This window comes from Diospyros lotus, chromosome 13 (genome assembly GCF_014633365.1).
Source record: "Diospyros lotus cultivar Yz01 chromosome 13, ASM1463336v1, whole genome shotgun sequence".
NCBI classification, from domain to species: domain Eukaryota; kingdom Viridiplantae; phylum Streptophyta; class Magnoliopsida; order Ericales; family Ebenaceae; genus Diospyros; species Diospyros lotus.
The window spans coordinates 554,539-566,478 of NC_068350.1; the positions used below are offsets into that span (position 1 = coordinate 554,539).

At 37.9% G+C, this 11,940-nt stretch overlaps 1 protein-coding gene across 1 annotated transcript; it reads left to right on the top strand.

Moving 5' to 3' along the window:
* The first annotated feature begins 498 nt into the window (after positions 1–498).
* Positions 499–11,935, top strand: LOC127788959 (la-related protein 6B). Its single transcript, XM_052317678.1, has 10 exons — positions 499–1,398; positions 7,488–7,569; positions 7,963–8,057; positions 8,188–8,259; positions 8,509–8,588; positions 8,680–8,779; positions 9,382–9,429; positions 9,517–9,585; positions 10,075–10,230; positions 11,379–11,935. The coding sequence occupies exons 1-10, from the start codon at positions 841–843 to the stop codon at positions 11,634–11,636; spliced, it is 1,518 nt and encodes a 505-aa protein (XP_052173638.1). The 5' UTR covers positions 499–840; the 3' UTR covers positions 11,637–11,935.
* Positions 11,936–11,940: the final 5 nt, after the last annotated feature.

Here is an 11,940-nt window from a genome sequence, read left to right on the forward strand (position 1 = left end):
GCAAACCATATGGTTAAGACGACGGTTCGGAGGTGTCATAACAAATTGTGTTCGGTGTCTAAAGTACAAATAATAAATATTAGTATCAAGAGAGATCAATAGATTAAAATATCAAAGAAGATTAAAGATATGGTTATGCACATACTAGGCATTCATCTTTTGATTTAATAAAATTTTGTATCGATGATGATACGTGATAATTAATGAAATATTTGATATCTTAATTACTTAACATTCTTATTTGTTTGGATAACAATTTTTTGTCATTATCAATACTATCGCATAGATTCGTAATATGTGTACGACTAAGATTACGAGTGTATCTATCATGCGTTGACAATTATTTAATTAAAAAAAGTCAACAAGTATCGTTTTTTAACGGAAGTAACAAGATTTGAAAAATATAAATTTATAATTTTATGACTATTGTTCATCTAAAGAGTGGCGAGTGTAATTTATCGATTCGGGAACAATAGGGAGTGGTGGCATTGGTCTTGGAGGGGTCCGGGCTCCATCGATTCCACGTCTCGATTTCAATCCAAATCCACCAAATCCCAACCCACTCAAGGCCTAGTAGTATAAATATGAGAGACTAGGAAGAAGCTCAGACTGAGAAATCCTCTCCATTTTGTCCGTCACTGCTACTGCTACTGCTGCTGCTGCTGCTACTACTACTACGCCCCAAAGGGACTCTCTCTCTCTCTCTCTCTCTCTAGACAGTAGACATCATTTCACTACCTTTGCCCCTTTCTTCTTCTTCTTCAGTACCATCATCAAGAACCCTAGATCCCTTTCCTTTTGAGCCAGAACGGAATCAGCCCTAGGAGGAGCTTTCCATCCATGGCGCAAGGCTCGGATTCAGCCTCTGAAACCCTAGATTCATCTCTCTCCCTCGCGGATCACGCCGACGCCGGAGATCGCCATCTTCAGCCGCCGTCTTTGACGTCCGATCCAGCTCTCTCTCGGAACGCGTCCTTCAGTCGACTCAACGCCCAGGCGCCTGAGTTCGTGCCTCGCAGCCCCTCCCCGTCCCCGTCATCTTCTCCGGCACCTTCGGTGCCTCGGGCCGAAGTGGCTCAGCCCAGGATCGCACAGGCTCCCCCTCCCGGGCTGGTCCACGTCTACCCGGGCCCCAATTCTGCTTTCCACGTCCCGATTCATGGAGCTCATGTGGCGGTGCCGGTTCAGAACCATCATCATCATCCCTATCCTCACCGCGTTCCGGTTCAGTATCATAACCACAACCACCACCACCACCATCACCAACACCATCATCCACAGTACTATCATCAGGAAGTTGCTGTTCAAGCCCAGCATCAGGGTCCTACTGAGCTGACTAACGTCCCTGCTCTTAAAAATGGCCTCCCCGAGGAAGCTACTCAGAAGATTATAAATCAGGCAAGATTATTAAGCATAGTTTTCCCTCTCTTCTTCTAATATCTGTTTGGTGCATATTTATGATTTGGTATTTAGTTTCTTGCACGCTTACCTTCAGGGAGTTCTTAGTAAACGGTAGGGTAAAAAGGATTGGAGAATTAATTTTTTGCCCATTCTTGATAATCAACTACTCAAGAGTTAAGCCCTCCAGTTTTGCCCTTTAAATAATCCAAATCAGCCATGAGATTACCAAAAGCTCAGCCTTTTCCTCTCACGTCCGTTCCTTTGTCACCCCCTCCAAGATGGTTAAGTATTGAAACGATCTTTCGTTTGCATTGGCCCAAACATATAGCGGATCTAGACTGGAAATTCTCTAGCCAAGATGAATTGAATAAGGTAATTCTCAACTCTCCATTATTAATGAACTTGAATTCTCTACTATAATTAAACAATTGATGGTGAAAACTCTACCATGAACTACCATTCACACAAAGAACGCGACATTGGATGGCAGCCTTTATTCTGAAATCGTGCTTGTTGAGAAGGAAGCTCATAGAAGGATTTCACTTTAAATAAAGGAAACTTTTGTTTTATTAATCATCAAATATTTAAATACTTTATGTGATCTTTCCTTCTTCATCACAAAACATTGTCGCACTTACAATTTGTAGAATTAAATAAAATGTTGAAGGATCCAACAGTTATTTATCTTCTAATCATTCAATTCTTTATGAAAGCAACGCTCCTTTTTTCCTAATAATCCTTGTTTGAACCCAGGAATTATTCATATTGATACCATTCTCGAGTCCTTTTTTGAGTGAATATGATCTCCATAGAAGGCCAATGTCCCCACGTTGAGCCATACAATAATAACCCTTGAATATCTGTCTAGCTCCTCTGAAACTCCAAGGGTTCTATTCCCCAATTTCCATTCATAAGATGTGTGTGCAATGATATTTTGGCTCCCACTCCCTAAATAAATCTCTTCAGTTTCCCATCCCTTTTTATCAACAAAGATGTATTACAAGGATATAAAAAATTAAGAAAACTTGGTAAAAACTGTGCTCTTAATCAACTGTTATCTGCTTATTTTGACAATGAATTGTCTCTTTACATCTTCCAAACTGGATTTGGAACCCCCAACTACTGAGCTATAAACATTTCTTTTTTTTGGAAGAAGAGCCCAAGTGTAACCAAGCATAGCTATCAAAAGTGTTCCTATCTTCAAGGCTCAGCTGGGTGCCTCACTTGAGCTAGGCACAGCTCAGGCTCAAGGCTCAATTAAGTGTGTCTCTGTATAGTTGAGGTGAGGTGGCCCCCTTCAGGCACATACTTTTGTGCCTATCTCATTTTCTTTTTGTTTTTTTTTTTTTTTGGTTTTTTGATGGGCTTGTTGAAATCTAGTTAGCAATAACCAAAAAAAAAAAGAAAAAGAAAAAAAGAAATTTGAGGAAACTTTTGTTTTTAAAGGCTCTGAATGCACTCAAGCACAAAGGCCTTCTAGAGCTTAAGTGCAAGTGTGTACTCAATCGAACAAAGCACAAATGTTGGGAAAAAAATAGAGAATAAGATAATTGCAACTAAATTACTAGATAATACTGTTAAGACAAAAAAAATTGCCAGAAGAGAACAAAAAGGGTATTTTAACACAAAAGTGTGCAATTTTTGGGCTTAAGCTGGGATTTCTCATTTGCGCTTTATTGGCGCTTAAATCGCTTAAGTGCGCTAACAACAGTGGAGAAAAAAAATTAAAATGCCACATTAGCTTTCTGATGTAGAACCCTAACATTGAAATAAATTCTCTCAAACCCCAATAACCATTCAACATAAAACCCTATACCCTAAAGTGAGAAAGGAGAAAGGATTGAAAGAGGTCCAATGGCAGATTCGACCATAAAATCTCAGTGCTATACTTGTTGGCACACACTTGAGGTATTTTTTTGTTTTCTCTTTTGGTTTCCAAAAGGCTTCAGCTTGATTGCCATTGGAGAATCTGTTTTTTTAGTCGATGTGAAAGCATAATGAAGAAGATACTGAAGGCTTGCATGAAGAAAATGGTGAGGGAGGAGACATTGAACTTTGGTTTGATGAGGATTGAGAAATGAGTGTAATTTTAACTTTTAAAGATATGAAAAAATGCTTCATATTGATGTTTTGTTATGTGAGGGTAATTTAAATATTACTTGCAAGTTGTATGTCATTTTACTTGCTTGTCATTTATGAATGTGTCTCTTGTGCTGAAACTTGAATTTGAAACAATGTTTTATGTTGACGTTTTAGACTTCTGGTACTTTTTTGAAATCATACTAGTTGTTATTATAATGGTCAAAATAATATTAGTTATTATTGTAGTAATATAATGTGGCTTTTTGTTATTTATGATTTTATAAGTTTGCATTTACCTCTTTATTTTTTGTAGGCATATATTGAAAATAAAGATGTATAAGTGTTTTTATGTAGATTTTTAATAAATGTGTGCCTTGCATCCAAAAGGCTGCACTTGCACCTCGTGCCTAGGCACTCCTGTGCCTTAGTGTGACTTTAGCTTTTGACAACTATGTAACCAAGATGGGTAGTTAGTAAGGAGTCTAAAAGCAACATAGTGGGCCACTCTCCTAGGTCATACACAATGATACCAGGATTTCAAGGACCCCTTTGAACCAAGTATCTGATCTTGTGATCTAGATTTTAGTGCATTTGGACATTGGATTGCAAAGTGGACTATGACCAACTTAATAGAAATATGATTATGGGAATTTGACTAAAAATCTAGGGTTCCAAAATCAAAAGCAATCTTAAGCTAGGGAAAAAAAATGAGGACTTATCAATTTCTTGTCATTCTAATTACTATTGGAATTATCTTTTGGTATACATGTGTTGCCTTGTCCTTATCACGGGTTAGCGTGGTCGTGACCTACTATGTCCCGTGGATCGATTTGAGTTAGAAGGCTTGAGGCCTGTGATGGGTGTGAAAGTGATGCGGTCACTAATCAAGACTCAGCCCAAGGTCGACCCGATCACGCTGGAACAGTATTGCCAGGACAGTAGCACCAGAACAATATTTTAATACTTCATATGTTTTAGGATTCTACTTCATGTTTCTATTTGATTTAGGATTCTATTTCATGTTTGATTAGAATTTATTTCTATTAGGATTCTAGTTGGATTTTGTTTACAAATATTAGATGGATTTGGATTAGCCAAATACTATAAATATGCCCAGGGTCTAGAGTTTGTAATTAAGTTTTTCTTAATCAAATTTCAGCATCCTATTTGGGTTTTCTTAGCAAAACAGTCTTGTTTTTGTATTTTCTTGAAAGCCAAGCTTCGGCTATTGAAGTTTGTTCTTTCAAGGGTTTATTTTGGTGTGTTTTTTTCACACACGCACTACACGTTGCGTCAGGTGATATCAGAGCGGTTCATCAACCAATCAGATGGCCAATCTTGAAGGTAATGGTAGCCACCAGCCTCGTGACGATGATTGGGGGTTGCCCGCGGTTTGGAGAGCAATCGAAGAATAACGGGAAATAACTCGTACAATGTAGCAACAATTGGAGCAAATCCGCAACCAATTGGGCGTTTTACAATAAGTTAAAAATAATCGAAATCAGATTAATGGAGTGAATCGAGCTGACTACGTTAAACCAGGAAGATCAACCATTAATCCTAGAAGACCAATGATGGATGATAGCGATGATGAGGATGATCTTAGTTGTGTGATAGCCAACCCTAGTGGTAGAGGGGTTAGGAGGAATGCGTAACAACACAACCATTGGGGAAACGATGAGTATAAACTAAAGAATGGATTTTTGGTGAGTTTGGAGCTTGATCTCGAACATTATGTTGTCCCAGCAACCTTCACGTTTGCAAACTCAAGTCTGGTTTATGCTGTTAACATGACAGAAACTCTAAGGTTGTTGACTCATACTGGGGTATTTCCTAGTCTCAATGGCTCAGGCATTGCTTCGTAATCCAAGGATGGTGGTGTTTCTTCTGATCGACTTGCGACTATAAAGGAGATGGAGGCCATGGTAGCAGATCCTTCTATAGTTTATTTGAGTTTTGGCATGGTTGAATCGAAGGTAATAGAAACATATTCACCTTTGCGATTGCAAAAGCAAGATGATCATAGAGGTCTCTTTGTGGATAGGGGTGTTGGATCTCCCAAGCTAGTTAACTCAGATAGTGCAACTGCTTTCGGTATTAACCTAAAATTAGATTCCGAAATTAAAAATGCTGTAGCAGCTGCTGCTATAGCTGATCAAGTGCTTAGACCAAAGGAGGATTCAATCGCTTAGACCAAAGGAGGATTCAATCATTAATATTTTAAGTGATTGAGAGACTACTGGAAGTCATGGAATAAGCCTCTATTCGAAACAGTTGCAAAAGAATGCTTTTTCAGGCAAGAAAAATCTATGGATGAATTCGGAATCAAAATCAAGAAAATTAATGAGAAGAGAAGGACATGTGATAAGATCTACCAAATTAGAGAAGTGCTCAAGATGGAATGTTCAACGTCCTCAATCTAATAGTAATAAAATGGAGGCAGAGGGCAACAAACATGGTGATGGTTGGACCCATGCTAACGAGGATAAGATTAAGAGGGGGAGGAATGCCTTTGCTCACGTTCCTTTAGCAGAAAAGTTCAAGCGGTTCAAGAAGATGTCAAGTAAAAGTTGCACAAATAAGAAATACAAGGCAACAACTGATAAGCATAGGAAGCACAAGGTATTTGAGGTTGGAGATGAAGTCATGATATTCTTGAAGAATGAACAAATTCCAGCAGGAAAGCAGAACAAGCTCAAGTTAAAGAAGTATGGTCCTTACAAGATTACAAAGAAGATTAATGATAATGCTTATATTGTGGATTTGCCTAATTATATGGGTATTTGCAAAACATTCAATGTTGCTAATCTTTCTTTGTATTTGTCGGATGTTGAGTTGTCATACCTGGATCATAATTCGAGAACAAATTCTTTTCAAGTGAAGGTGAATGATGCAATCACTAATCAAGACCCGGCCCAAGGTCGACCTGACCACGCCGGAACAGTATCGCCAGAACAATATTTTAATACTTCATATGTTTTAGGATTCTACTTAATGTTTTTACTTAATTTAGGATTCTATTTCATGTTTGATTAAGATTTATTTCTATTAGGATTCTAGTTGGTTTTTGTTTATAAATATTAGTTGGATTTGGATTAGACAAACACTATAAATATGCCTAGGATCTAGAGTTTGTAATTAAATTTTTCTTAATCAAATTTCAGCAACCTATTTGGATTTTCTTAGCAAAACAATTTTGTTTTTGTGTTTTCTTGAAAGCCAAGCTTTGGCCATTGAAATTTGTTCTTTCAAGGGTTTCTTTTGGTGTGTTTTTTTCACACACGCGTTACACGCTGCGTCAGAAAGTTTCTTACTGGATGAGTAAGACTTACCTTTTATTTTGTTTGTGCAGAGTTTTTGCCTTGGAAGTTTATTTCTTCTCATTTTCGGTTAGGGTCAATAGTTGGTGTGAGTCATGTGACCAATTGAATCTTTGTTCTTAGGCTCCCAGTTCCACTATTATTGACCTACCACCTTATCTGCTAGTTGACTTTCACTTCATAGCCATGTAAATATTTACCAAATGCTGGTTATGTTGTCATATAGCCCTTGCAGAATGTGGGCTTAGAAACGCCTTATCTAAAAAGCTGGCAGAATTGGGTTGAGAGCTATGGATCCTTGAAATGTGTGTAAATAGTTTAAATCAGAAATGACACTGGCTTTCCTGTGAGAATTTGGGACAACTTTAATCACATAGGCTATAAATTATGGTGGATGCAATAAGATTAATGGAATGTGAAGCTTTGAAATTTTATTCTTGGGACATTAATTTGGTAGCATCTGTGTGGATTTATTAAATTCTTGTTCATTCAGTTAAACTGAAATTTTGAGAAATTTAAATCTTGCTTGATCATGTAAGCTATTGGCTTGACTCCATTCATATTTCTTGCAAAACTCATTTGATATCATGGTTTTACGTTTTCCTTGAAATTAGCAACCTTCCTACCCCAATCTACTCTTTTCAGACTTTAATTCTGACTATTGTGAACTTAACCACATTGCAGGTGGAGTATTATTTTAGTGACCTAAATTTGGCTACTACCGATCATTTAATGAGGTTTATCAACAAAGATGCCGAAGGATATGGTAAGTTTTCTGAATTCCATGCTTGGAAATTTGTTAGCTGCCTTTGTTGAGCCTTTTTTTTCTTTGAATGTTTTTTCCCAATATCTTTTCTAGTTGGCATTCCTTTAATGAGTTGATTGTATTTCTAATAAAAAAAAGGTTAATAGTCGGAACATACAAGTTAGTGGCAAGTAAAGCCCAAGTCGTGCACCTGTAAGAATTAAGAATCTAATAAACATTTTGTCTTGACCTTTGAACTCAAATGAGTTGAATATTTTTAAGCATTATTTTGTTGTGGTATTTGTATTCTTAATTCTTCCACCTAATTTTGTGCCATCTTTTGATACACAAAACTTTTGAACTATGAACTGTTCATAATTATTCTGACGTTTTGCTTGTCCTCCTATTCTATAGTGCCAATATCTGTTGTTGCGTCATTTAAGAAGATTAAAGCCCTTATAAGTAGTAATTCTCAGCTTGCTAGTATTCTGCGGAACTCGGCAAAGCTTGTGAGTATCTTATCCATTATTGCCTTGCAAGTTTGATCTATTTTTGTTGGTTTCCTCTTGTTCTGCTGGCCTGCCTTAGTATATTTCCTACATCCTATTTATTTTATATTTTTTGATAAATTTCATCTAGGTGGTTAGCGAAGATGGGAAGAAGGTCAAGCGTCAGAACCCCCTGACTGAGTTAGATATGGAAGAGTTGCAAGTAGGTTTCATTTGGTTTTTGGTTTGCACTGATCCTGCTTTTGTGTTTGCAATATCAACTGCTACCTGGTTTATATTATTTAGCTAACTTATTTGTTTCATCAGTTCAAAGCCGCTATTCATCTTGCACTATACTCTTCTTAAATTGCATTATGACTGCTGATATCAAATATTTTTTTAAAATGCATGATTCTTAGATAAACGTCATCTATTGTTTTGAGGTTAAATTCTGCATACTTTTAACTTGCAGTCTCGCATAGTGGTTGCCGAAAATTTACCTGAAGACCATAGCCATCAGAACCTCATGAAGATTTTCTCTGCAGCAGGGAGGTATCATGCTCATCTCTGACAGGGAAAATTTGTGTAACGTACCAACAATATTTCTAATTTATTTGTCTGATGATTGATGGTTCTTTTATAGTGTGAAGACAATTCGTACTTGTCAGCCTCAGACTTCCAATAGTGGGGCATCTTCAGTATCTAGATCTGGAAAAGTGGACAGCATGCTTTTCAGTAATAAAGTACGTAAATTTTGTAGTACTTTGTGGTAGTTGTAGGTGGCTTCTGTGCATTTTTTATCAGTGTCACCTGAGTACCTGTTGTCAACTGGATGGTTGCTTGGCTTCTCTTTATGTGCTTTAAATTGATTCAATGCAGCAATTATGGACACTTCTTGAAATCTTCCCCCCCCCCCTCGACCTCCCAAATTTTTTCCTTTACATTTAGTGTTCCCCTTTTTATGTGTTTAGAAGTTTTGCAGAAACCTTGAATAATTAAAAACAAACTATTTATCAGTTCTTATAGCAGTAAGATTTTACAGTTCTTGGTTGATTACAAGGTTTGTTATGGCTTCAGCCAAGTGTTAAAAGAAGCTGCTTTAGTCCTGCTACCAGATTATTTTCCTGTTCACTTTACTGTTGATCTTTTCTTAATCTTTAGTCCTATTGATAAACTGAGAAGTTCCAACATTCATTATGTCTTTTATTGTCTTTCGGACTTTAATAATTTCAGAAAGGTTTTTAGATACCTTTGATGCAGTTAGGTCTCTTAGATTCAGGCAGAGAACGTCCAGATGCATATTGGATACATGTGTCTGATAGTTGACCTCTGTATGTTCTTGTAGTTGCATGCTTTTGTGGAATACGAGTCTGTTGAACTGGCTGAGAAGGCAGTGAGTGCCCTATTCTTTAGCTTTTTGTGGAGTAATACTCTGTAATACCTGCCAGAAAAAAACATAAGGTGTCTTTATCTTTTGCAGGTTGCAGAGCTGAATGATGAAGCTAACTGGAGGAGTGGTCTCAGAGTTCGCTTGCTACTTAGACGCCCAGTATGTGCCAGAAAATCTTTATCTCTTAATTTATTTAAATGAATTTACACTTGTTTACTAAAACTTAGTACAGTGATCCAATTGCTCAAATATTTTGGCAGTACACAATTGATAAAACACTAAAAGATGCAATAAACTTGTTTTTATTAATTTATGAATTATGATTTGGGGTTTCCTTTTTTAAAAATGATATAGTTGCTCTAGTGCTGTCAACAGTTCTATTTAATAGTATTATATTGCCCTTGAAATGGGTAGTCCTGAATTGTATTACCTCTTTTTTTATGCTTCCTATGGTTCAAACATCAGTGTAGTAGTCCAGAAACAGTAGTGAAACCTTTTCCACAACCCCAACCTTTTGGAGGTATGCATTGGCAGGTTGTGTTTTTTATTGCATATGGAATTATGTAAAATTTGCAGATTCCTCATTTACAAGTTCAATAGTTGTCTGAGCTGCTGTATTAGTAGATTAATATGTTGTCTTCGACTCAGGCAAAGGCTGCCCAAGCACGGGGGAGGAAATTTGGGCATGAAGGTGATGCCAACTGTGAGGAAGATGATACATCTACATCAGAGCTGCCTCAGCAGAATGAGAAGCACTTGGAAGATCCTTCTCAACAATCTGATGCACAATCACATGAGTTTCCAGTAAGTCCGGCCACAATTTTCATCAAAAGTTAGTTTCCATTTCCCATTGGCGTGCATGAAAACAAATTCATATTGAATTGATTCCCCAGTTTTTGGAAGAAAAATTTCCTTGTGTGGGGAAGGAAAACAAACCTTAAATGCACAAACCTCTGGTAACATAGGAACTTTGGTTACCTAGTTGAATCACTGATATTACACCTTAAGAATGTATTATACTTGATACCTACTAGCTTAATATCTAAAAATACCCTAGTTATTCTTTCCCACTTTTTGTAACTAGTGTTAGAGATGTCCAAGTTACAACATTAGAAGAGTATTATTGACTGCACCTTTTGACCCAGTATAACCATGTTTGGCGTCTTAAATGAGTAGGGATAACTGTTGAGAATCCCACATCGCCTCCGCAAGGGAGACCTGAGCTATATATAAGGAGGAGAATTCCTCCATCTGTTAAGCTAGCTTTTCAGGTTGGGGTTCTACCTCTAACTTCTCACACGGTATCAGAGCTAACCCTTGGCTGTCGTGGTCATAGACCAGTACCTGCTCGATCACCTGGGCATGTATCAGATACTGGAGAAGTTTTGGCGTAGGAGGGAGTGTTGAGAATCCCACATTACCTCCACAAGGGAGACTTGAGCTATATATAAGGAGGAGGATCCCTCCACCTGTTAAGCTAACTTTTCAGGTTAAAGTTCTACCTCTAACTTCTCATAATAACTAAAGCCAAGTCTTAATTTACCCCACATAAGCAGGATAAACATATACCAAGCCCCCCTCAGGTATTATGTTACTCCCCTTCTGTGGGATTAATTTTTTTGTGCTGGATGGACAATTTTACTCCTTATTTCTAATGTCACGCTAACGCGATACCTCATTCAAGATTTTTATCATATGAAACATGGGTAAAATTAATTGAAGTTTATACCTCAAAATTTAGGATAAGATCATTTAGGCTCTTATCTCGTATTTAACTTTATGTCATTGCTATTTGATCCTGACACCAAACGGGCTTTGATTTGATTTTCACCTTTACCTCGAGTGTTCTTGTATGTCATGCTTAGCCCCCCTACTTGCAAGATAAAAAGCAGGGGGGAAAAGAAAGAAAGAATGATTAGATTACTCATGTTATATATGACGTGGCTGGGCAGGGAGAGGAGCATGCAAATGACAGGGAGGGTGGGCAGAGAAGGGGACGGGGCCGTGGGCGGGGCAGGGGCCGTGGGCGGGCTGCATACCATCAAAATAACCGAGGAAGCCATGTAGGAAGCCCCCTTCCAAGTCATTCTGCCAATGCAGAGCAGCAGGCAAGCAACACCTCGAAGCAACCTCCGGGGCCTCGCATGCCAGATGGGACCAGGGGATTTTCTATGGGTCGGGGGAAACCGCTTGCTGTTAATATTGCATAGATAATAATAAGACTGCGTGACATCGGATGAAAGGTGGAAAGTCAATGTCCCAGTTGGTGTGTGAAATGTGTCTTCTGTTGTTATCTTATAATATTTTGTTCTTGTTCTGGGCAACTTGATGCCAATGTTCTCTAAGGAGCTGTCGGTCCGTTTTCCTTTTTTGTTTTTGTACTTTTGGGCCTTCCCCTTGTGGGTTTTATTGATGTAGAAAGCGTAGGCATAATGTTGGGTATCATCCACATTATATATATATATATGCGTGTGTGTACTTGTGGAAATCCATATTTAGAGATCCACAACCATT

Excerpts from the sequence above, each read along its gene's own strand:
- LOC127788959 (XM_052317678.1), top strand. The coding sequence starts at position 841 with ATGGCGCAAGGCTCGGATTCAGCCTCTGAAACCCTAGATTCATCTCTC. Across the intron at positions 1,399-7,487 it reads CTCAGAAGATTATAAATCAG|GTGGAGTATTATTTTAGTGA; the intron begins GCAAGATTATTA and ends ACCACATTGCAG. Across the intron at positions 7,570-7,962 it reads CAAAGATGCCGAAGGATATG|TGCCAATATCTGTTGTTGCG; the intron begins GTAAGTTTTCTG and ends CCTATTCTATAG.